Source organism: Hyperolius riggenbachi, chromosome 7 (assembly GCF_040937935.1).
Source record: "Hyperolius riggenbachi isolate aHypRig1 chromosome 7, aHypRig1.pri, whole genome shotgun sequence".
Classification (NCBI taxonomy): domain Eukaryota; kingdom Metazoa; phylum Chordata; class Amphibia; order Anura; family Hyperoliidae; genus Hyperolius; species Hyperolius riggenbachi.
In genome coordinates, this window is record NC_090652.1 from 314662715 (window position 1) to 314689446 (window position 26732).

At 45.8% G+C, this 26732-nt stretch overlaps 1 protein-coding gene across 3 annotated transcripts in view; it reads right to left on the reverse strand.

Moving 5' to 3' along the window:
- HSPBAP1 (HSPB1 associated protein 1) overlaps nt 1–26732 on the reverse strand; it is a 106974-nt gene that overhangs the window by 34932 nt on the left and 45310 nt on the right. For all 3 annotated transcript variants that reach the window (XM_068246211.1, XM_068246212.1, XM_068246213.1), the window contains exons 4-6: nt 15866–16002; nt 8066–8237; nt 2006–2089 (exon numbers count right to left, since the gene is read on the reverse strand). In XM_068246211.1, coding sequence (XP_068102312.1) covers nt 2006–2089; nt 8066–8237; nt 15866–16002 — 393 coding nt within the window. The remainder of the gene's footprint in view (nt 1–2005; nt 2090–8065; nt 8238–15865; nt 16003–26732) is intronic.

Sequence of the window (26732 nt, forward strand, 5' to 3'; positions counted from 1 at the left end):
AAACGCAATTAGGGCACATTTTCAGCCGAAATCAAACGCAATTAGGGCAGAGTTCAGCAGAAATCAAACGCAATTAGGGCCACATTTTCAGCAGATATCAAACGCAATTAGGGCACAGTTCAGCAGAAATCAATCGCAATTAGGGCACAGTTCAGCAGAAATCAATCGCAATTAGGGCACAGTTCAGCAGAAATCAAACGCAATTAGGGCCACATTTTCAGCAGATATCAAACGCAATTAGGGCATAGTTCAGCAGAAATCAATCGCAATTAGGGCCACATTTTCAGCAGATATCAAACGCAATTAGGGCACAGTTCAGCAGATATCAATCGCAATTAGGGCCACATTTTCAGCAGATATCAAACGCAATTAGGGCACAGTTCAGCAGAAATCAATCGCAATTAGGGCCACATTTTCAGCAGATATCAAACGCAATTAGGGCACAGTTCAGCAGATATCAATCGCAATTAGGGCACATTTTCAGCAGATATCAAACGCAATTAGGGCACAGTTCAGCAGAAATCAATCGCAATTAGGGCCACATTTTCAGCAGATATCAAACGCATTTAGGGCACAGTTCAGCAGAAATCAATCGCAATTAGGGCCACATTTTCAGCAGATATCAAACGCATTTAGGGCACAGTTCAGCAGAAATCAATCGCAATTAGGGCCACATTTTCAGCAGATATCAAACGCAATTAGGGCACAGTTCAGCAGATATCAATCGCAATTAGGGCCACATTTTAAGCAGATATCAAACGCAATTAGGGCACAGTTCAGCAGAAATCAATCGCAATTAGGGCCACATTTTCAGCAGATATCAAACGCAATAAGGGCACAGTTCAGCAGAAATCAATCGCAATTAGGGCCACATTTTCAGCAGATATCAAACGCAATTAGGGCACAGTTCAGCAGAAATCAATCGCAATTAGGGCTGCAAAAAGAAAAGAATTTACTCACCTGGCAGGCTGGCACTGGCAGAAGTCTTCTCTCCCCGTCTCCTCTCCCGGCCGGCTCCTCAGGCGCACAGTTCCCACGGAGCTCCCTCCCTGGCTTCCTCCTCCAATCTCCCGCGCTCGCGCGCTGATTCATGCAGGGCTACGGGAAGATGGCCACCCGAAGCCCTGTACTGGAGAGTACAGGGCGCCATCTTCCTGTAGCCCTGCTCTGCTCTGCCAGTGCCAGCCCCGCGGGGCTGCGGGGAAAAAGTGACATCACGCCGACGTCACGGAGCCGCCGAGGCCCCTGAGATCGTGAGGCCCCAAGCGACCGCTTGGTTCGCTTTATGCCTCGCGGCGCCCCTGCCAATTGGTATTGCTGACATCTGCTAATGAGAGAGGAGTGATTGCACCAGCTGACATGTACACATCCTGAGCATGCCTACAAGTGTGCAGTCTCCATACTCTCTATGTAATGAACCAGGGATTGCATTAAAACTACTGAATAATAATTTTACCTTCCCCATGTAGTAGGAGGGCCAATGGATTATAAGTACTATGAGCAGATTGCGTTGGTAAGCTCTCATACTACATGGAGGTGGTAAGATTGGTCAGTGATTGGCCAATCATAATTGAATGTGTGTACCGGGCTTTAGTGTTAGGAAGTACACACAATAAAGGAGTCTTCCTGCTTATTCTGGTTGGCCGGACTCCAAACCTGCATGCAAACCAGAGTTACTGGCATCCTATTGATCATCACTATCGATATGTTGTCACTCACTGAATATTCAACAATAGTAACCAGAACCGGCTAACTTGGATTGCAGTGTTCCCCTCAGGCTCTTTTAGCTGGGTGCCCCACCCGGCTAATTTTGGTGAGCAGCCGGCTGTCATCGGCTCACCTCCTCCTATGCTGTAAGCAGAGTTGCGCTGTCCCCACTCGGCTACTTTTTCATGCCACCCGGCTGGAAAACATTTCTGGGGAGAATACTAGATTGGGCTATTACATGTGGCCACATCACAATATTTTATGACAAACTGACATCGATTGAGTAGGAAGAACTCACCAGCTCCATCCAGGAGTTGATACTGACGGTGACATCATCAATCGATTCCACGTAGTGCCACCAATGACGAGGGACAAGCAGCACCTGGAGGTGACAAGAGGACAGGGACTGTGAGTGACATTTCCGGGGAAATCCTGTGCGTATCCGGGGAGGAATTATTATTCTGGGAAACAGGAAATCGGGGGATGAAGTTTGGATGCTGATATAGGAAAGCGCCCGCTATTTTGTAGCCGCAGTTTGCATAGCAGGCGGTACCAGGGCCCGTTATTTTGTAGCCGCAGTTTGCATAGCAGGCGGTACCAGGGCCCGCTATTTTGTAGCCGCAGTTTGCATAGCAGGCGGTACCAGGGCCCGCTATTTTGTAGCCGCAGTTTGCATAGCAGGCGGTACCAGGGCCCGCTATTTTGTAGCCGCAGTTTGCATAGCAGGCGGTACCAGGGCCCGCTATTTTGTAGCCGCAGTTTGCATAGCAGGCGGTACCAGGGCCCGCTATTTTGTAGCCGCAGTTTGCATAGCAGGCGGTACCAGGGCCCGCTATTTTGTAGCCGCAGTTTGCATAGCAGGCGGTACCAGGGCCCGCTATTTTGTAGCCGCAGTTTGCATAGCAGGCGGTACCAGGGCCCGCTATTTTGTAGCCGCAGTTTGCATAGCAGGCGGTACCAGGGCCCGTTATTTTGTAGCCGCAGTTTGCATAGCAGGCGGTACCAGGGCCCGCTATTTTGTAGCCGCAGTTTGCATAGCAGGCGGTACCAGGGCCCGCTATTTTGTAGCCGCAGTTTGCATAGCAGGCGGTACCAGGGCCCGCTATTTTGTAGCCGCAGTTTGCATAGCAGGCGGTACCAGGGCCCGCTATTTTGTAGCCGCAGTTTGCATAGCAGGCGGTACCAGGGCCCGCTATTTTGTAGCCGCAGTTTGCATAGCAGGCGGTACCAGGGCCCGCTATTTCCTACCGTATCCGTTATTAGTATAGGTGCCTTGAAGTGGTCTGAAACTCAGCATCTCTTCTTTGCTCTAAAAGATTATTTACAGCCTTAAACCCACTACCATAAAAAAATAAATGTTTGTAGCAGAACAGCATTCAAACAGTTAAACTCAGCACTTTGCTCTGCAGTGGAAAGCGCCTTGCTTCAGTGGGCAGCTTCTGGCTGCATCCAAAGAGGTGATAACATCTTTTGCCTAGCTCCCAACTGTCCCTCTTTTGGAGGGACAGTCCCTCTTTGGCAAACCAGTCCTTCTCATCTGTCCCTCTTTCAGGACTGATGGTCTGATCTATGTAAATATATGAATTTTATCTACTGAAAAATGTGTTTATTTGACTCTAAACTTTATTCCCATCTTTTAACTTGATCTATTTCTTATTTTCAAATGTTAATATGAAGGAAAATGAACCAGGATAGAAAGGACCAGTGTGGTTGGAATTATAAAACAACATATTTTTCTTATGACATCTTTATGGTATGCACAAAGGTGTGGCTGGGATGTGGTTAGGGGTGTGACAGGGTTGTGGCATAAGTGTCCCTCTTTCTTATCTCAAAAAGTTGGGATGTATGTCTTTTGTTTACATTCCTTTGTCTGATACATTTAGTAAACACTAGCAAAGTGCTGAAACTGAGCTCTCACTGCTTCTAATATGTGTGCATCTGAAAACTAGATACATTTAATATATAAATACAGCAGCTATGCAATAACATGCAATGGCAGCTTGGCAGCTTTCAGAGCAGATAAACTGTACTTTGGGAACAATTTGTAAACAGACAATATTACTTGTGCACAAAAGCAAAAATGGTAACTGTATGGGTGATAAAAATTAGGAAACATTTTTATTGATCGTTATATCAGAGTTTTATCCCACTACCACCTACTATCAGAGAGATGCAGAGAAGTTCCCTGGTTGTAATGCTGACACCCTGGATAAACATATAGGAATACATACAAAATATGGAAGGATAACCCAGATAACACACACCGTTTCCCCCTCTAAAAACATAACAACAACTGGTCATTTGGATGTAAATGTCAAACTGAAGTGTCACTTTTCAAAACACATGATAAAAACAAAACCATTTTCATGAAAAATGCTACAAAGCCTGCAGAGTTCCTCTAAATTAATATTATTAAACAATATCCTTTCATTTCAGTTTGCAGCAGGCCATAAAGTACCAAAACTACAAATTCTACCTCTTTGCCAGCACGGCTCCACCTCCTTCTCTGTGGAATATGGACGGCCTAGAAACTCCCATCTTTCAGCATGAAAAATTAGCGGCACTGAGCAGGAGTCCCTTGTAACTAATTTTCCTATAATTCTACAAATGAAATATGGTAATTTGCAGCAAACTCTGTCGCTTCCATCTGACAATCTCTGTTAGGAACATTGTGGCGAGTCTGTGGTTTGTATATAAAAAACAAACAAAACAAAAACAAGCTGATGTGATATTAGGTTTCTTTGGAAAAGGCAGACTTTTTCAGTCTTTTTGTTCATAGGAAACTTCAAAGTTTTTAGCAGCCAATTTATTAAGAGGCTTGCAAGTGCCCCAAGCCAATTTATTTTAGCATATTTTTAATTTCTTATTTGTCACATTTCCTTGCTACCAATTAGTATTTCTGTAATGTGTATTTATGGCCACTAGGGGGCAGTGTGAGACACTAACAGAGGACTTCTGCTTTCAGTTTCTGTATTTTCTGCTAGTACAGAGAGATCAAAGCATTCCAAGAATTTACAGCACATCGAGTTCTGCCGACTGAGGTCAGAAGCAGTGCACTTATCCCAAACAAGATAACTCTATTGAAGCTGCTAATGAGTTAAAAGCACACCTGAAGAGAGAGGAATATGGAGGCTGCCATGATAATTTCCTTTTAAACAATACCAGTTGCCTGGCAGCCCTGCTGATCCCTTTGGCTGCAGTAGTGTCTGAATCACACACCTGAAACAAGCATGCAGCTAATCCAGTCACACTTCAGTCAGAGCACCTGATCTGCTGCATGCTTGTTCACAGGCTGTGGCTAAACGTATTAGAGGCAAAGGAACAGCAGGACAGCCAGGGAATATGCATTGTTTAAAAAGGAAATAAGAATGTCAGCCTCCATATCTCTTTCAGCTCAGGTGTCCTTAAAACAGATGTAGACTATGAAACCCGTATTGTGTTGTCTGTCACCCCAATTATCATGGTCTGGAACGTTATTGTCCAGCGCTGTGTATTATGTTGGCGCTATCCAATAATAATAATACACCCCCCACACTGGCAGCCCTGCCTGGAGCAGCGTACGATCCCGCCCGAGCTTTGCGCTCGCCGTCTCTGCAGGGAAGGAGTTAATGCCGCGGAGAAAGCCGCCAGGAATTAGCGCAGATTTATGCGTTACATTTCATTGTGCTTAATGGAAAATAGATACCGTTTGTGTCTCAGCAGTCCTCCCAATTTTCTCCTGAGCCCAAATGTGATCAGATTATATGACTGGTCGTAAGGACAGCGCCGCATGCCAGCCTCTCCTCACCGCCAATTCTGCCGCCTCCCAGGCGGTGAGAACAGAAAGGCACTTCACTTTTATTACCGTCAAACGAGAAGGAAAACGTCTCCCTGGCAGGAGTGCTGTGCCAGCTTACTCAGCTCAACACCAGGCGATAGAACGCCATCTGAGTATACCCGCACCATGCCCACAGCCAGGCGGCTGCTGCTACCATCTGCGGTGGGGGGTGAGAGGAGGCCAGACGCTACTGAACTACAAGTCCCAGCTTACTCCCACAGTAAAGACTCTGTACAGTGCTGCAGAAGATGTCAGGGCTATATAAATACATAATAATAACAATATGGTAGGACATTAGACTATGACTATGGTAGGATTAGATTGTGAGCTCCTCTGAGGACAGTCAGTGACATGACTATGTACTCTGTAATGTGCTGCAGAAGATGTCAGTGCTATATAAATACATAATAATAATATGGTAGGACATTAGACTATGACTATGGTAGGATTAGATTGTGAGCTCCTCTGAGGACAGTCAGTGACATGACTATGTACTCTGTAATGTGCTGCAGAAGATGTCAGTGCTATATAAATACATAATAATAATATGGTAGGACATTAGACTATGACTATGGTAGGATTAGATTGTGAGCTCCTCTGAGGACAGTCAGTGACATGACTATGTACTCTGTAATGTGCTGCAGAAGATGTCAGTGCTATATAAATACATAATAATAATATGGTAGGACATTAGACTATGACTACGGTAGGATAAGAGTGTGAGCTCCTCTGAGGACAGTCAGTGACGTGACTATGTACTCCGTAATGTGCTGCAGAAGGTGTCAGTGCTATATAAATACATAATAATAATATGGTAGGACATTAGACTATGACTATGGTAGGATTAGATTGTGAGCTCCTCTGAGGACAGTCAGTGACATGACTATGTACTCTGTAATGTGCTGCAGAAGATGTCAGTGCTATATAAATACATAATAATAATATGGTAGGACATTAGACTATGACTACGGTAGGATAAGAGTGTGAGCTCCTCTGAGGACAGTCAGTGACGTGACTATGTACTCCGTAATGTGCTGCAGAAGGTGTCAGTGCTATATAAATACATAATAATAATATGGTAGGACATTAGACTATGACTATGGTAGGATTAGATTGTGAGCTCCTCTGAGGACAGTCAGTGACATGACTATTTACTCTGTACAGTGCTGCAGAAGATATCAGTGCTATATAAATACATAATAATAATATGGTAGGACATTAGGCTATGACTACGGTAGGATTAGAGTGTGAGCTCCTCTGAGGACAGTCAGTGGCATGACTATGTACTCTGTAATGTGCTGCAGGAGATGTCAGTGCTATATAAATACATAATAATAATATGGTAGGACATTAGACTATGACTATGGTAGGATTAGATTGTGAGCTCCTCTGAGGACAGTCAGTGACATGACTATGTACTCTGTAATGTGCTGCAGAAGATGTCAGTGCTGTATAAATACATAATAATAATAATATGGTAGGACATTAGACTATGACTATGGTAGGATTAGAGTGTGATCTCCTCTGAGGACAGTCAGTGACATGACTATGTACTCTGTAATGTGCTGCAGGAGATGTCAGTGCTATATAAATACATAATAATAATATGGTAGGACATTAGACTATGACTATGGTAGGATTAGAGTGTGAGCTCCTGAGGACAGTCAGTGACATGACTATGTACTCTGTGATGTGCTGCAGGAGATGTCAGTGCTATATAAATACATCATAATAATAATAATAATATGGTAGGACATTAGACTATGACTATGGTGGGATTAGAGGGTGAGCTCCTCTGGAGGACAGTCAGTGACATGACTATGTAGGTAGTCCCCGACTTACAAACGCCCGACTTACGAACGACCCGCCGATACAAACGGCATGAATTCTGTGTTGGAATGGGAACAAATCAAAAAAAAAATTTCTAATTGGACTTATAGTTTTTGAGAAAATCAATTTAAAAAAAATCAAAGAAAAAATGGCTTTTAAACTTGTATAAGCAGGTACAGAGGACAGATGTGACACAGAGGGGGACACTGGAGGCACAGAGGGGCACAGAGGGCAGAAATGGCACAATGTTCCGACTTAAGAACAGATTCAGGATAAGAACGAACCTACAGTCCCTAGATCGTTTGTTAACAAGGGACTACCTGAATTCTGTAAAGTGCTGCAGAAGATCTCAGTGATATACAGTATATAAAGTGATCGCCTGATCCAACTTGTTTTTTACCAAAAATGGATTGAATACGGAATCAATCGTGCTGCTCTCTGCATCGATTTCTAACAGATTTAATGTATGCAGATATTAATAATTAAAGTATGTGTACTGAATCAAAAATATCTTATTTATTATTGGGAACCAGTTTTATGTGATGATGATGATAAATGGTGCTTAATGACCCCCTCCTAAATACCTGCTCTGTTCTGACATAGACCACCCCTCTTGGAAATGAATACATGTAATCATTGATAACCAGCTGCTATTACTTTATATACAACAGCGCCCCCTGCTGATCTCCTGCGCTGTGTGCGGTCACATACCTGGCCGGGGTGTAGCGTGACCACATGGGGGCGGGCTCTGCAGAAGGACGGGTAGCGCTTCCGGTCTGGGTTGAGCACGTGGACCTTGCTGAAGATGCTGGACTCCTCGTAGGGGATGCGGGTGGGGTACAGGTGGGGCGTGTCCTCCGGGGGAAAGAGGCGCCACCTTTTCCTGAAACACACAGGGCACGACAAGAGATCGTCTATCAACCATATATCTCCATCTGCATTGCTCCTCAGGGGGGCACTAGTCTGTCCTGCATCTACATCACATGGAAGACAAACCAAAAACAGTCCTGTGCGCTCTGAGCACAAGGGATGTAAATATAAAGATAGAGGATATTCTCCACAATTTATGCACTTACAAAATGAAAAGGATTGGCAGGCATATCTCACTTAACCAGCAATACACTTCAGACGCCAGCCGTGGCCATCAGGGATCATCGTGCCCCCTCCGATGCCAGTGACCTGACCTCATGAAGACGGAAACAGGAAATTTGTGAGCTGCCATAGGCACCCATGTGTCTGTGGCGGCTCACAAATTCCCAATATCGTTTATTGGGGGAGGAGAGATTTGTGTTTAGGGTAAATAGCGGGCACCTATGCAAATTGCGGCTACAAATAGCGGTTAAGGTTAGGCATCAGGAAGGGTGTTTACGCCGGGGGGAGACGCAGGGGCTTAACAATAGACTCTGCAAGGGATGCAGCTGCAGGGAGGCCCAGAAGCAGCAGTGGGCCCCGTGGTGGGAGAAGTTTCTTTTCCCCGTCCTGAGATACTTACAACTAAGGGCATGGAAAGAAAAAACATTCTGCTCTCTGCACAATTGTTCTAATGACTGTATCTGCTCAGCCACTGATAACAAATCATACAAAGTTTTGCAGACAAAGATTTGTAGACAGTCCCAAATCAGTGTGCAGCAGGCTCTTGTGTACAGCACCCAGCTCCCAACCTCTCTAGTGTTCTGTACTGTAGTGATGCTGGAGGAGTCTGCAGAGCCCCACCCCCAGCCTCTCTACCCCTCCCCAAGTGCTCTGTACTGTAGTGATGCTGGAGGAGTCTGCAGAGCCCCGCCCCCAGCCTCTCCACCCCTCCCCAAGCGCTGTGTACTGTAGTGATACTGGACAGAGTGGGTGTAATAAGCTGAGGCTGGGAGCACACTCGTCTGTCGGTTTTCTGTATTCATTTTCTGTACACCATTTGTGCGAGGGAGGGGGGCATCCAAAGATTCGCAGGGGGGCCCAGTGATTTCTAGTTATGTCCCAGGGGAGACGGTTAAAGAGAACCAGAGACGAAGCGCCCTCATGTATTTGACCATATATATCAGTGGAAACATGACAGTAAACACCTACCCTAATCTCTGCTTCATACTTCACTGCTCAGCCTGCCTGTTATCAGCCCTGATAAGAATCCCAGACTGAGCATTCAGTCTAGCTTTGCCCCGGAATGATTATAGCTGAGTCAGTCTTCTGTGATGTCTTTTCAAGACCAAGTCTGCCCCCTTGTGGCTCTGATTTGCTGCTTCGAGGATAAATAGCAACTGACTGCACTCAGACCAAAGGGGGCTGAATAATTACGCCCACCCCACTTTGCAGTTATTTATTTGTAAAAAATGTTTGGAATCATGTTTGATTTTTGTTCCACTTCTCACATGTACCCTTCCCCTCAGCTAGCAGGAAAGGCGGTCTTGTGCAGCTGCACTGCTTACATAACTCCTCCCCTCACCTAGCAGGAACGGTGGACTCATGCAGCTGCACTGCTTACATAACTCCTCCCCTCACCTAGCAGGAAAGGCGGTCTCGTGCAGCTGCACTGCTTACATAACTCCTCCCCTCACCTAGCAGGAAAGGCGCTTTCGTGCAGCTGCACTACTTGCATAACTCCTCCCTTCACCTAGCAGGAACGGTGGACTCATGCAGCTGCACTGCTTACATACCTCCTCCCCTCACCTAGCAGGAACGGCGGTCTTGTACAGCTGCACTGCATACATAACTCCTCCCCTAACCTAGCAGGAAAGGTGGTCGCGTGCAGCTGTACTGCATACATGACCCCTCCCCTCGTAGGAAAGGTGGTCTTTTTCGAAAGCACTGCTTCATGGGTGTTTCACAGTTATAGAGTGTTTGGGCCGGTACTAAAAATCTGGATTATCTAAATGGTGGCTAATGTGTCACAAAATGTTATTACTAGCGATCGTAAAGTTCAGCTTCAGGCCTAAATGTGAAAAGCTCTCTGGAAAGGATAGGAATCTGCATATATAAAAAGCACATATAACAAGAATAGTCCCCTTCAGAGATTAAGAAAACACGTAAAATCGTTACGACTAATAAGCCTTAACGCTCCTCTCTGATCCGGTGCTGCCAGTTCCTCACACTGAGGCCGTCCCGGGCCAATCAATGATTTCCCCATTAGTATTCTGCGCCGGAACCTTCTGTGGAGGGAGAGCGGTGTGGGCGGCCACCCCGCATCAATAAGTGGAGCATTAAAGGATAACAAGCGGGATACGTGAGCGCAGAAGCGTCCATCCCGACACCCCGTCCCTCGACAGGAGAGGTGCAGGAGAGCGATACCTGAGGTCTCACAGGAACTGGAATTAGAGACTCCGGGAGACGGACCCCAGAAGGTGCGCGTCGCCAAGAAACGCAAACGTCGATAGCAACACACACTGCGGGGAATCCAATACACGTACGTCTGAGATCTGCCCTCTAGCCAAACAAGCAAGTGCAGCTCTAGAAAGTTTTGGGATAAGTAACAGGAAATCCAGCTTGCTGCTCTGGCGAAACCAACTAGTCATCACCCACAATGCCATTTTATAGAACGCCAACCCTGAGGGGCGTAACTAGAACAAATCCCCGCCCCCTCCACCCACTCTGCGGAGTAGTGCAGGTAGTGATGTAATACTTACCAACTCCAGCACTGCAGGTTTCCCTTCGTGCTTCACAGCCGTGCACTCTGGTTTCCAATCACGTGACTCACAACAGTCATATGATCAGGAGAGGGCGAATGGCAGAAGAGAGCGCATGGAGTAGACTCGCAGCACTCGTGCAGGAAAATGTTACTCTGGTAAAACATGAAAAACTGCTCATTAAAGAAAACCTGTAACAAAAAACCTCCCCTGGGGGGTACTCACCTCAGGTGGGGCAAGCCTTTCGAGGCTTCTCTCGTCCTCCTCGGTCGCACGGCGGCAGAGATAAGCTCCCCGAACAGCGGGGATGTAAATATTTACCTTCCCGGCTCCAGTGCAGGCACAGTATCGGCTCTCTGCTCGGAGATCGGCGGAAATAGCCGATCGTTGTCTGCCCGCTCTACTGCGCAGGCTCAGGTCTCCTGTGCCTGCGCAGTAGAGCGGACCCGACGGAGATCGGCTATTTTCGCCTATCTCTGTGCTGAGAGCCGCAACAGCGCCACCCGCTGGAGCCAGGGAAGGTAAATAAATCAGCGCTTGTCAGGCTTGTCGGGGGAGGATTGTGGGGCGCTTCGGGGGAGCGGGCGCTGGACTGCCTGCAGCTACGGGGAGGGGGAAGCCTCATTGGGACTCTGAGGCTTCCCCCTACCGAGATGGGTACCCTCAGGGGAACTTTTTTTGTTACAGGTTCTCTTTAAATATAGATTAAACACTTGTTGGTGCTAGCACTGGTAATACATAGATAACAAAAAGAAGAACACACCAACCAGTATAGATGCACTGAAAGAGCAAAATGTATTGCAATAAAATGCATTACTGTTTAAAGCGGAATATAACCCTGCATTTCAACTTTGCTCTAAAACATTATTTACAGCATATTATATGCAAAAAGCATTTTTTTTTTACTAGACCAGCATTGGAAGGGTTAAACACAGAGGTTTTAAGTTCCGTGCAGACGTTCAGATAGTTACATTCTATTTAGTTAGATGTATCTATTGATAAACAGTTACACACTCTTTGGCTGTCCTCCAAGCTCCTTCTCAGTGAGAGAGATGAGTCACAATAAACACTTAAAAGATACATATTTGTAAACAAAAAGTATCTAACTGAAGTTCGGATGCGTCTGCAGAAATCTCTAGGGACTTTAAAGCCCTATTCCGCTTTAATCAGACGAACACTGACCCAAAAATAAGGGTATAGTTGCCAGAACACCGGGAAAAACAGGAAAAACGAATAATCTGGTCCCTGCACTATTCTGCATGCGGGAGGAGAGAGGGAGGAAGAGAGGGCCCCCCAGCCCTGGCAGAGATAAAGCACCACTATAGTTAATGTTTTATCACATTGCTGCCACTATAGCCGTGTTAAAGGACAACTGAAACTAGAGGGATATGGAGGCTGCCCTTTTCCCTTTAAACAATGCAGATTGCCCGGCTGTCCTCCAGACCCTCTGCCTCTTTAGCCCCTGAACAAGCATGCAGCAGATCAGATGTTCTGACTGAAGTGTGGCTGGATTAGCTGCATGCTTGTTTCAGGTGTGTCAGACACTACTGCAGCCAAAGAGATCAGCAGGACAGCCGGGCAACTGGTATTTAAAAGGAAATATACATGGCAGCCTCCATAGTCTTCTCGTTACAGTAGTCCTTTAAAGAGAACCTGTACTGAGTAAAAATATTTAAAATAAACACATGAGGTAACTTCAAATGAACATTACATAGTTACCTTGCCATCAGTTCCTCTCAGAAGCTCACCATTTTCTTCTGACAATAATACCTTCCAGTTCTGACAACAGTTTGTCAGATCTGAAATATATCAGTTGCTGTCAGTAAAATATCAGTTGCTTCAGTTATAGCTGAGAGGAAAACTGATGAGCAAGGTGATGTCCATGTTTCCCTATGGCTCAAGTGGGCAATGTTACAGTGTAACAGTGTGCTGACCAGGAAGCTGTTATGGGGTAATGGCCATTTTCAAAATGGAGGACGGAAAATTCCCTTGATCACAGTGAACAAACAGGACGTGGGACAGGAGAAAGTCACCTAGGAGTAGACTACATGGAAGGGAAGTATGACTTGTGTATGCTTATTTTGACTTTTAATTTTCGGTTCAGGTTTGTTAAGCCGCTCAGGAGGTTTTGAAGCTGAGAGTCCCCCAAGTATAATTTTAACTGATCCCATGGCTCTAACAGCTTCAGCTAGCACCAGTCTAGCTAGTAGAGGTGGCCGGCATCCCCTCGATTGCTGATGATCCCCCCGATCGCCCGCTAATACATTACCCAGCCTGGATCTAGCGATTGGCACAGCCTCCCCGCACATCTCCGCTCTTCTCTATGGGTAGGATCGCACATGACGTCACCGACGTCATGACATCATACGCAGACCCGATCCTCCCCATAGAGGGGACCGGAAATGTGCGGGGAGGCTGCGCGATCGCTGGGTCCAGGATGGTTAATGTATTAGCGGGCGATCGGGGGGATCATCAGTAATCGGGGCGATGCCGGCCACCTGTACTAGCTAGACTAGTGCTAGCTGAAGCTGTTACAGCCATGGGATCAGTTAAAATTATACTGGGGGACTCCTGGGGACAGCCGGCGTTATCAAACATCAAACAAATGACAGCGCTCATAGGCTGCAACTGAATTGTAGACCAACAGAGGCATGCAGAGCCCCACAGGGCTAAATATATGCCTTGCATGCAAATCGGATGCAAATCATGTACTAGTCCTAATCTATAAATTTGAATGCAAATTGAAGCACATGGATGCAGCTAGCCATAAGTATACTTACATGAGTTTTGTACAGCAGGAGATATTGGCAGCGCTTCCAAACAGAGGCTGCACCCAAATTGACTACTTGCAATAGATGTGCAGAGCTCCACAATGTGGACTAAACTACACAACTTGCATTCAAAACAGGTACAGCAAAGGAGGACGTTAGCTTCAGTATAAATAATATGTGCACACATTATTCCCTACTAGACTTCCCCACGGCGATGACAGGTCCTCTCGGGGAAGACTTATCGCTAGTCTAACGATAAAAACACAATTTTTTCCTAGTGCTGCTAGTCATAAAATGGTATACACATTTCTCTCCGACATCAAACAATTCGAGTGCAGCCTCTGTTTGGAAGCGCTGCCAATGTCTCCTGCTGTACAGCCAGCGGTATGCCCGACACAGTGTCGGGCATACCGCTAAGAAGGTTAACAAGGTTTCAGTTGTCCTTTAAAGCCTGACACTTGAACATCAGCTATAAGGGCTGGGGCCCACTAAACATGGACAATCACTGTGGCAGATGCCACATTTGCTTGTGTTTGCAGTGATTTCTTGCGCGATTTGCATGGCAGTATGAAGCGCTGTTAAAATCTACTGACAACGATTGCACAGAGCTTCCCATTTTCATTCCTCTTTTGTTTGCTGTGTAAAGTTTAAAGTGAACCTCCGGACTAAAAATCTACTCAGCAGCACTGAAAAGGCATGGTGTTTCTTTAACAGTTTCACAGCATCAGAACTTTGTTTTTCTTACCCAAACCTCATTTTTAGCTGCACAGAAGAAATCTGCCCGGGCATTTTTCCCCTGATGCTGTGCAAAGCATGATGGGATTTCTGATGTTGTTCTCGTTTTGCTGTTTTGGTGCAAACATTTTTTTTTTAATTTTGAATGTGAGATTTGAAGCCTAGCGTGCGAGGCTGGGAGGGGTGATCAGGACACAGGACAGTTGGAACTGTGTCTCATGCTCCCTGTCTCCTCCTTTCAACCAAAAATATGGCTGCCCTCATAAAATCACAAACATTAGCCTGTTCTTTTAGAACAGGGTAGGTAAGAGATTATATTGCCTATGTATGTTAATTAGCATAACTAATGTAACGTAATAAGAGTATGTTTTGTTTAGGCTAAAGGTCACCTTTAAACTACTTGCCGGTTCTGCAGAAGTCAATTAACATTGGCCTCCAGTTCGCCGCCCCGTCCGGGGGAGGGCGGGCTACTTGCCGGAAACCGGTGGAAATGGATCTCAGGAGGCAAATAGTTTTATATAAACTTTACAGTAGTTACACGTGAAAATCACCAACAAAGTTGCTGCAAAATCGCTCCCATCTTTTGCATTAGAGTGCAATCGCCCCAACAAAGCTGTAGAACCTTCCAGATCATAATCACTCATTTTATCAGCATAGCGCTTTTTGGGATTGCCAGCGATCCAAAAGTGCAGTTAAAAGCACTCCTGTTGGCCACAATAAAAATCACAATCATGACAGTTGCTGGAACTCCATGAGTGTGTCACTGACCTGCCGGGGGCTGTTGCGGACAACCACCATCCAGGGGCATTTGGCTTGGACCCAGACTTGTACTAGGTTTTACTCCTTTGATTGCCTAATGAAGCGGGATGGAACCTGCGAAATGCGTTGCATAGTGGAGTACTTAAATGATATCTTTGTTGAACTTTAATCAACACAGTCTGTGTTTTACTTTTTGGGGAGGTAAGCCCACCACTGCCACCCTTTTTAAGCACTTTTTAAACGTTTTTACTCTATTCTGGCGCCTTTTTTTCTAGCTTCTCTTTATATAACAACCATCCTTGTCGCTGTCCCCCCGGGGCCGCTGCAGACAACCACTATAGTGGATGGATAGTGCACTGCTTAAGGGCACCTCCTTTGACATGGGAGACCAGGGTTCGAACCCTGGCTAGGATCAGTACCTATTCAGTAAGGAGCTCAAGGCAAGACTCCCTAACACTGTAGGGTGGCCTCTTGAGCGCGTCCTAGTGGAGCGCCTTGAGTCCGATAGAAGAAAAGCGCTATACAAATGTTTGTTTGGATTACCCTTGTCACTGTCCTCCCGGGTGCCGCTGCGCACAACCACCATCCTTGTCACTCTCCCCCTGGGGGCCGCTTCGGACAACCACTGTCCTTACCTCCCTTCGACTTGCAGCACCAGATTGCATCCGTAGGAATCGATGTGGCACGGAGTGTTGGCCCCTCGGCTGCCCACCCAGAGGGTGCTCTCCTGTCCTCCTCTGCCAGGGAATCCGAAGTCCTCCCACAACACGTCCTGCGGAGAGAAGTGCACACAGCGTCACACACGGCTATGAGGCAAGAACACATTCATACACAAGAGGCCCTGTCTTATAAATACGATGATAACTGCAGCAATCCACAGCAAGCAGAATGCGAATGGACTTATACTGCCAAGGGCAGAAAACATGGCTTAAATATAAGACAAGAAAGTAATACAGAGCTGACATATGGTGGTGCGCTTCTCAAATGAATTACAGTAAATAAAAAATTCCTGTAAGGCTTAACAGGTTATGTCCAAAATCAGTCCCTATGCCCCAATCTAGTGCTGTGACTCTGAGCCCGGCCCATGGTCTTCACCTATAGAAAAATCCCAGCATGAACAGGACACTTTATTTGTCTCCTGACTACGGTTACCCCGGGTCTTAACCACTTAAAGAGAATCTGTACTCTAATATTCTTACACTAAAAAGCATACCATTCTATTCATTATTTTCTCCTGTGCCCCTCTGTGCTGTTTCTGCCACTCTCTGCTGCAATCCTGGCTTGTAATTAACAGTTTTAGGCAGTGTTTGCAAACAAACTTACCAGCTTGTAATAGGCTCACATAAACAGAGTGTGTAAGTCATACAGAGTGTGCAGGGTGCCTGCAGAGGGTGTGTATCGCTTCTATCCAATCACAAGCAGCCCTGCACATTCCACACATTCCAGCCTTAGCCCGACAGACACGACAGAGGACAGGAGATAAGATTTATTACAGAGACAGTGCAATTAGGAAAGGCTGCAGTAAGCCAGAGCACATTAGAACAGGCATAGGAACTTATAGGATAGAAGAACTAAGGCTGAAAAATTTGTTACAGAGTCCTCAGTCGTTTTCACTTTATGCATCCGAGCAATGTTCACCTCCCATTCATTAGCCTATAACTTTATCACTACTTATCACAATGAACTGATCTATATCTTGTTTTTTCCGCAACCAATTAGGCTTTCTTTGGGGGGTACATTTTGCTAAAAGCTACCTTACTGTAAATGCATTTTAACAGTAAGAATAGGAAAAAAACTGAGAAATTCATTATTTCTCCGTTTTCGGCCATTATAGTTTTAAAATAATACATGCCTCCATAATTAAAACCCACGTATTGTATTTGCCCATTTGTCACGGTTATTTCACCGTTTACATTATGTCCCTATCACAATGTATGGCGACAATATTTTATTTGGAAATAAAAGAGCATTTTTTCCGTTTTGCATCCATCACTATTTACAAGCTTATAAAAAAAAAATATAGAAATATTTCATCTTTACATAGATATTTAAAAAGTTTAGACCCTTAGGTAAATATTTATGTGTTTGTTTGTTTTTTATAGTAATTTTTTTTTTTTTAATTAAACATTTTATGTGGGTATTTTTGGGAGGGTGGGTTATAAATAGTGTTTTATTTGGGGAAATATTTGTGTATTGTAATGTTTTTTTTTTACTTTTAGATATAGTTTTACTTTTTGGCCACAAGATGGCAATCTTGAGTTTGTTTACATGACGTCACTCTAAGCGTACAATGTACGCTTAGAGGGACATAGAGTCGCAAAAAGCGTAGCTTCCGAGAGAAGCTGTCGCTTTTTCTGCGGGGGAGAGGAATCAGTGATCGGGCACCATAGCCCGATACAGTGATTCCTGGGCTCAGGAATCCGCGGCCGGGAGTGCGCATGCACGCAATGCACGCAACGGCGTCGCCGTTACCAGGGGAACCGCTCTCTCCTGCCTCGTCACAGCAGCAGCGCCGGGCGCGCTGCTGTGATACACGGCGAGCAGAGCGAGAGGGGCACCCGCAGTAGAGGAAGCGGCCGCCGGCTGAAGAGGTAATAGCAGCGGCGGCCGCAAAGGCAGCTGCGGGCGGCGGGCGGATCTGGCTAAACTGGGCACTATACTGGCTAAACTGGACACTTTACTGGCTATACAGGGCAGTTTACTAGCTATACTGGGCATTATACTGGCTAAACTGGGCACTGTACTGGCTAAACTGGGCACTATACTGGCTAAAGTGGACACTTTACTGGCTATACTGGGCAGTTTACTAGCTATACTGGGCATTATACTGGCTAAACTGGGCACTATACTGGCTAAACTGGACACTTTACTGGCTATACTGGGCAGTTTACTAGCTATACTGGGCATTATACTGGCTAAACTGGGCACTATACTGGCTAAACTGGGCACTATACTTGCTATACTGGACACTTTACTGGCTATACTGGGCAGTTTACTAGCTATACTGGGCATTATACTGGCTAAACTGGGCACTATACTGGCTAAACTGGGCACTATACTTGCTATACTGGACACTTTACTGGCTATACTGGGCAGTTTACTAGCTATACTGGGCACTATACTGGCTAAACTGGCCACTATACTTGCTATACTGGACACTTTACTGGCTATACTGGGCATTATACTGGCTAAACTGGGCACTATACTGGCTACACTGGGCACTATACTTGCTATACTGGACACTTTACTGGCTAAACTGGGCACTATACTGGCTAAACTGGGCACTATACTGGCTAAACTGGGCACTATACTTGCTATACTGGACACTTTACTGGCTATACTGGGCAGTTTACTAGCTATACTGGGCACTATACTGGCTATACTGGGCACTATACTAGCTATACTGGGCACTTTACTAGCTATACTGGGGCACTACCTACCCATACTGGGCACTATACTAGCTATACTGAGGCACTACCTACCCATACTGGGCACTATACTAGCTATACTGGGACACACTGGGGGGATCATGCGGCCTGCACCAATCCAGCATTTCCTACCCCCGGCTTATATGGGGGTCAATCATTTTTCCCTGTTTTTTTAGGTAAAAGTTGGGGGGTCGGCTTATATGCGGGTCGGCTTATATGCGAGTATATACGGTAAGTAGAGTGGACAATAACCCCCCAGAGCCCCACTGAGGCAAGTATCAAGTGAGTTCAAAAGTTCACAAGTGTCAAACTGTAGTTTATACCTTGGTGATAAGAATGAGGCCCACAACAATGACAGGCAGTCAGAGGATCCAAGTGACAGGCAAGGTCGGTCCAGGCAGCAAGCAAGAGTTGCCAGGTAACAAGCAAAGGTCGGTCCAGGCAGCAGGCAAGAGTATCCAGGTAACAAGCAAAGGTCAGTCCAGGCAGCAGGCAAGAGTATCCAGGTAACAAGCAAAGGTCGGTCCAGGCAGCAGGCAAGAGTATCCAGGTAACAAGCAAAGGTCAGTCCAGGCAGCAGGCAAGAGTATCCAGGTAACAAGCAAAGGTCAGTCCAGGCAGCAGGCAAGAGTATCCAGGTAACAAGCAAAGGTCAGTCCAGGCAGCAGGCAAGAGTATCCAGGTAACAAGCAAAGGTCAGTCCAGGCAGCAGGCAAGAGTATCCAGGTAACAAGCAAAGGTTGGTTCAGGCAGCAGACAAGAATGATCAATAACAAGCCATGGGTAAATTCCAGATAACAATAACAGGTAAGAGTGCGCACCCAGCAACTAGCCACAGCGATGCTATCACTGGCTATGACTAGGAGAACTCAGCATGCTTAAAAACTTTCATCCAATCAGGGGCCGGCCACACTCCGCACATCCAATCAGACAGCGATACATCCTGCCTAGGTGTCATCTGTAAAATCAGCTTACATTGCGCTGTCAGCTGACTACTGTTTACCTTTGCGGAGGGCGTACTGAGAACGTGCCCTCCGCCTATCGGGAAGTGCGGCCTGTGTCCCAGCCTGCACGTCATCAGCGGGGAACAAGCGCCGAGATCCGGAAGTGGAGGTCTCAGCCCGGCTCTCGGTGAAAAACTTTTACCAGATACAGATAAATTCCTTATAATTGGCTTAAAAAAAAAAAACTGGCCCTAGCCTAAGATACATACACTTCACAATATAGACATGTGACTACGGTAGGTGTGAGCTCCTCTGAGGGACAGTTAGTGACAAGACAATATGCTCTGTACAGCGCTGCAGAAGATGTTGGCACTATATAAATACTAAATAATAATAATAATAATGTGAAAACCAGCCGGCCTGAGTGCTATGTGGGTTTATAGAAGGACTGGAGTCTTCAGTCCTGTCAGATTGTGATTGGCCGTTATGATTTATCGGTTGTTGGGCCGCCACAATGAATTACTGTAAGCGCCATCTCCTTGTACGACAGAATCTCAGCTCGCTGCGTCCGGCACCAACTAAATATTCCATTACTGATCTCTCTTGTGCCGAGATAAAAGCCTTATCGTTTCTCATTAAAGCAGAGGGGATCGGCGCTGTCCTTCCGAACATGGCGGCCGGGCAGAGATTTCCACGTTTCTGAGATCCGCTATCGGCGGGGACATAATGGCCTCTGCGCCATCCCCTATCTCTCAGATCACGGATGACGGCCTATTTTAATTAAACAAAGAGATGGCAAACTGGATGCTAATACCGTAATGGAAAGAAAAGTACATTAAGGAAACTCTGGCGCTGAACGGCGCCATTAGAAGCGTTTCGGGTCACGGCACAGCGAGGCGACGCTGCGGCACTCTGACAAATGTCTCCGGGTAGCCGTGTTACATACAGAGCTGTTCTGAGCAGGCCTCACATACGTGACAGAGGACAAAGGAGATGGAGAAGTGGACTGTATCCGCTATTCAAAGCAGGGGGCATATGCAGGCTGGTAGATGTGTGCAGAGCTGGGACAAGGTCCTCCAGCACCCAAGGCTGAGACACCAAAGTGCGCCCCTCCATCCGTCCCACCCCAGCTGTCACACACTGATTGCTATTAGACTAAGAGGGCCACAGGGCCCACAACGTCCCCAACACCTTAATATCTAGTTATCTGGCTTGCAGTCACTGCCATGTATCCCCTTTTCTTATTTATTTCTGCCTCAAACACAATAGGATTGACAGCTGAATGAATTGTGCGCCCCCTCCTACACTGCACCCTGAGGCTGGAGCCTCTCCAGCCTATGCCACGGCCCGGCCCTGGATGTGTGTAGACAAGAAATACAACAGAACCGACACAACGGCTCTTCATAGCCATGCCTAGGCCAAATATTATTATTGTTATTGATTTATAAAGCGCCAACATATTCCGTGGCGCTGTACAAAGTAAGAAACAAACATGGGGTACAAAATAATACAGACAATGGTATACGCCAATATACAAAATATACAATTGGTACAGAATTGGTAATTACAGTGACAAAACTAACACGATGAATAAAATGTATAACAAGCACAAAAGGGTGAGAGAGCTCTGCCCTTGCAAGCTTACAGTCTAAATAATTGGGGGGGGGGGGGGGGGGACAAGAGGATGGGTAACATACAATATTCCTACCTAGAGGCAGTGTGTTTTAGATTATCTGGTAGGAAGTACAACTTGGCCAGAGGTCAACAGGTGAACTGGCCTAAGGTAGAGCGTATGCTGGACAGAAAAAGTGAGTTTTGAGGGCACATTTAAAGAGGTCAAAGGTTGGGGAGTGACAGATGTGCTGTGGCAGAGGATTCCAGAGAAGGGGTGAAGCACGTGTGAAGTCTTGTTCACGTGAAAGTGAGGAGGTGATTCTAGAGCAGTGGTTCCCAACCTTTTCCGGGCCGGGGAACACTTTCTGACCATATTTTTCTCCGGGGAACGGCGGGGGGGGGGGGGGGGGGGGCGACGGCGCGGGTGTTTGCGCGACCTAGTGGACAGTGCCGTGCTATGGAGGGGGGGGGGGGGGGGGGCGGCTGCATAGCTAGCATAGTTGCCCCAGTATAGGGAGTTTAGTTGCCCCAGTATGGTTAGTATAGTTACCCCAGTATAGTGCCCCAGTATAGCTAGTATAGTGCCCCGGTATAGCTAGTATAGTCCCAGTATGGATAGGTAGTGCCCCAGTATAGCCAGTAAAGTGCCCAGTATAGCTAGTATAGTACCCAGATAGCTAGTATAGTGCCCAGTATAGCTAGCATAGTGCCCAGTATAGCTAGCATAGTGCCCAGTATAGGTAGGTAGTGCCCCAGTATAGTGCCCAGTATAGTGCCCAGTATAGCTAGTATAGTTGCCCCCAGTGTAGGTAGTTTCGTTGCCCCCAGTATAGCTAGTTTCGTTGCCCCCAGTATAGCTAGTTTAGTTGCCCCCAGTATAGCTAGTACAGTTCCCCCCAGTATAGATGCCCAGGAGGGGGGGAAGCAGCGCTAGAAGGAGGGGCAGTGGAGGCAGCGGTGGGGAGGGGGGAAATATCCCCCCCCCCTCCCTCACCTGGGACCCCTCCTTCACCTGGGACCCCTCCTTCTGCCTCTCTCCCCCTCCGTTTAGCGGTGGCAAGTGCGGCTCGGCGGCGGGGAGGCATACGGAGAATTACTCACCACTTCTGCGTTCCAAGCGCCGGCAACGTCATGTCGTCACACATCTCCGCCTTCAATACCGCCCACTGTGCTTCCGCTAATCAGGAAGAACAGTGGGCGGCATTGAAGGCGGAGATGTGTGACGACATGACGCTGCCGGCGCTTGGAACGCGGAAGTGGTGAGTAATTCTCCGTATGCCTCCCCGCCACCAAGCCGCACTTGCCACCGCTAAACGGAGGGGGAGAGAGGCAGAAGGAGGGGTCCCAGGTGAGGGAGGGGGGGATATTTCCCCCCTCCCCACCGCTGCCTCCACTGCCCCTCCTTCTAGCGCTACTTCCCCCCCTCCTGCACCCTAAAGTAGGTACAGGTCGGCGAGAGGCCAGACCTGTACGGCACACCGGGCAACATGCCGCGGCACACTAGTGTGCCGCGGCACACTGGTTGGGAAACACTGTTCTAGAGGACAGAGGAAAGTCATGTGCAGATCTGAGATTGCGGTTGGGTTGGTATCTGGAAACTAGTGAGGAGATGTACACTCTATAGAGGACTAGAAAGAAATGAAACTCATATAGCGTGAAGCCAAGGGCTGAACATGAGAGGTTTATAGAGGGGAACCCAGAACATAGCACACAGTTATACAACTTATTGGAGGAGATAAATACTCTGAAAACTTAACTTTTATTAGATAATTAAAATCCCTCTTGTAACTGCAGATTCCTATTTCTAGTGATTACTTCAATAAGAGTGGAGAGGTGGAAAGGTCCCATTAAAGAGGAGCTGTCAGCCATACTATCTCAGAAAAAAACACCACATATACTGTATAAGTAGATAAATACTTGCCCTAATTAAATAACATATGTATTGCACTGTCCACGTTTTGATTTTAGTGATTTTTCTACAGTAACAAAAAGAGAAAATCCTTCTTAGCATTTTCCATTTTAACTGTGGCTATTTTGAAGCCAATCCTGATGTCATTTCCTCCCTTAGGCCCCTTTTACACTTAATCAGTTGGTGTGCGTTAGTGTGCGTTGGTACACGTTTTTTCCATAGCAGTGCATTGGGAAGAAGATTTCAGTTAAAACGCGTTAAGTGTGAAAGGTGCCATAGGAAAACATGGGCATTACTTTGAAAATCAGTTTTCTTTCCGTTTTAACTGAGAGCAACTGATTAAGTGTAAAAGGGCCCTTACTCTCCTCTGCCTGATTCGCCCGCCCTTTACTGTACAAAGTGCATTGTCTCAGCATGAGAAATATTGGCCAATCAGAGAGGAACAGAGGTGTGGGAGGGAAAGAGGCTTCAGCCAATCAGGCTGCAATAGTTAAGTTTGAGAGGAAAGTAGAGAAGCAAAAAAAAAAAAAAAACAACCCAGCATGCCCTGCAACTTCCTTTGTGTGTACCAAATAAGAGTCAGGTAAACTAGGGGATGATCATTTATCAGCAAGAAAAGTAATAGTGATTTTAACTTTTGGATTGCCTGGTTAGCATCCTTATTACTTGTTTACTAGATAGAAATAAAGAATTGATTTTTTATTTTATGCCCGACTTTAAACAACTCATTTCTGATATAACTGCATAGACAGGATTGTTGCACTCTCTTACTCACTCAGGGCCCGTTTCCACTATAGCGTTACGAAATCGCCGGCGAATCACCGCAGGCAAATCGCATGCGGGTGCGATTCCGCATGCGTTTTTTGCCGCGATTTCGCATGCGATTTCGCATAGGTATGGCTGTATGCGATTTTAACCATGTCACTGCCTGTGTGAATTAACATGGGTACCTATGCGAAATCGCATGCGAAATCGCGGCAAAAAACGCATGGGGAAAACGCATGCGATTTCCCTATTAAATACTATGCGTGCGATTCGCCTGCATTCCACACGCAGGCGAATTCTGAGGCCCCTACCCTGCAGATTTTTTCTGCACAGAAAAACGTGCGGGGAAACGCACAAGTGGAAACAGTCCCATCCACTTGTACTGACTGTGCGAATCCGCATGCGGGCAACGCATGCGGATTCGCGATAGTGGAAACGGGCCCTAATACATACTGTATACAGTAACACATATTTTCCCCACGCCAACATGTTTCACCCCCTCAAATGGGGGGCTTCGTCAGGCGACAAAGTGCTCAATGCTACCATACATTTAATATATGTAATCACATTTGAGAATATATATATATATATATATATATATATATATATATATATATATATATATATATATATATATATATATATATATATATATATGTATGTGTCCTAGTTGAAAGCCAGAAATTGTGTTTTGTGAATATAGCGCACACCCAGATTTCTACAGAAGGGAGCCAAGAACTGGACACAATTTCTATAGCAGGAAATCTAGAACTATTTCAGATTTCTACAGAAAGGAGCAGAAAACTGACAACAATTTCTATAGCAGAAAACCTAGAACCCAGAATTCTGCAAAAAGGAGTCCAAAATGAACCCCATTTTCCACAACAAATCCTAGCCAACATTTCTACAGAGGAGAGCCTAGAACTTAGAGATTTCTACGGAAAAAAAAGTCTAAAATGGACTCCAATTTTTATAGCAGAAAACCTAGGACTAGCCCAGATTTCTACATAGGGGAACCTAGAACTTAAAGAGAACCAGAGACGAAGCACCCTGGTGTATTTTACCTTATAAATCAGTGGGAACATGACAGTAAACACCTAATCTGCTCTTTGTTTCATTGTGCTCTGTTTAATCTGACTGTTATCACCTCTGATAAGAATCCCCGACTCAGCACTCAGTCTGGCTTTGCTATGGAAAGATTATAGCTGAGTCTGTCTTCTCTGGTGTCTTTTCAAGCCCAAGCCTGCCCCCTTGTGGCTCTGCTATAATGACTCAGCTATAATTATTCCCTGCAAAGCCAGACTGAATGCTCAGTCCGGGATTCTTATCACAGTTGATAACAGACACTTTTAGCAGTGAGGATGAAACAAAGAGCAGGGTAGGTGTTTTCTCTAATGTTCCCACTGATATATATGGTAAAATACATGAGGGTGCTTCGTCTCTGGTTCCCTTTAAAGAGAACCAGAGACGAAGCACCCTCATGTATTTTACCATATATATCAGTGGGAATATTAGAGAAAACACCTACCTTGCTTTCTGTTTCATTCTGCACTGCACAGCTTGCTTCTAATCAGCCCTGATATAATCCCCGACTGAGCATTCAGTCTGGCTTTGCTCAGGAATATTTATAGCTCAGTCTGTGTTCTCTCGTGTCTTTTCAAGTCCAAGCCTGCCCCCTGCTGGCTCTACTATAATAACTCAGCTATAATGATTCCTGAGCAAAGTCAGACTGAATGCTCAGTCAAGAATTTTATCAGGGTTCATAAGAAGCAAGCTGAGCAGTGAAGGATGAAACAGAGAGCAGGGTAGGTGGTTTCTCTAATGTTCCCACTGATATACATGGTAAAATACATGAGGGTGCATCGTCTCTGGTTCTCTTTAAAGAGACTCCGTAACAAAAATTGCATCCTGTTTTTATCATCCTACAAGTTCAAAAAGCTATTGTAATGTGTTCTGGCTTACTGCAGCACTTTATACTATCACTGTCTCTGTAATAAATCAATGTATCTTTCCCCTGTCAGACTTGTCGGCCTGTGTCTGGAAGGCTGCCAAGTTCTTCAGTGTTGTGGTTCTGCTATGAACTCCCCCTTCCAGGCCCCTCTATGCACACTGCCTGTGTGTTATTTAGGATTAGAGCAGCTTCTCTCTTCTCTCTTATCTTTTACAAGCTGGATAAATCGTCCTCTGAGCTGGCTGGGCTTTCACATACTGAAGAATTACAGACAAGGGCAAAGCTGTTTGCAGGAAGAAACAAGCAGCCTGAAACTTCAGTGCATGAGAACTGCAGGGGGAAAGAAACACACAAATGATCTCTTGAGATTCAAAAGGAAGGCTGTATACAGCCTGCTTGTGTATGGATGTATTTTCTATGTGTGGACATACTGTACATCAACCTACTTCCTGTTTTGGTGGCCATTTTCTTTGTTTATAAACAAACTTTTTAAAACTGTTTTTAACCACTTTTAATGCGGCGGGGAGCGGTGAAATTGTGACAGAGGGGAATAGGAGATGTCCCCTAACGCACTGGTATGTTTACTTTTGTGCGATTTTAACAATACAGATTCTCTTTAAGAAGAGATGTCTAAAGAGGAGAACATAGGACTGACACAAATTTTTCACAGCAAACTGACCACAATAATATGCCTATAGCAGAAAAACTTGAACTAGCCCAGATTTCTACAGAAAGGAGCGTAGAATTGATCCCAGTTTCTATAGCAGAAAATTTAGAATCAGCAAGCTTTTCTGTAGATGGGAACCTAGAAGCCATCGAGAGATATAGAGGGGTTCCTATAACTGTTCCATTTTTATAGCAGGAAACCTAGAACTAGGCCAGATTTCTACA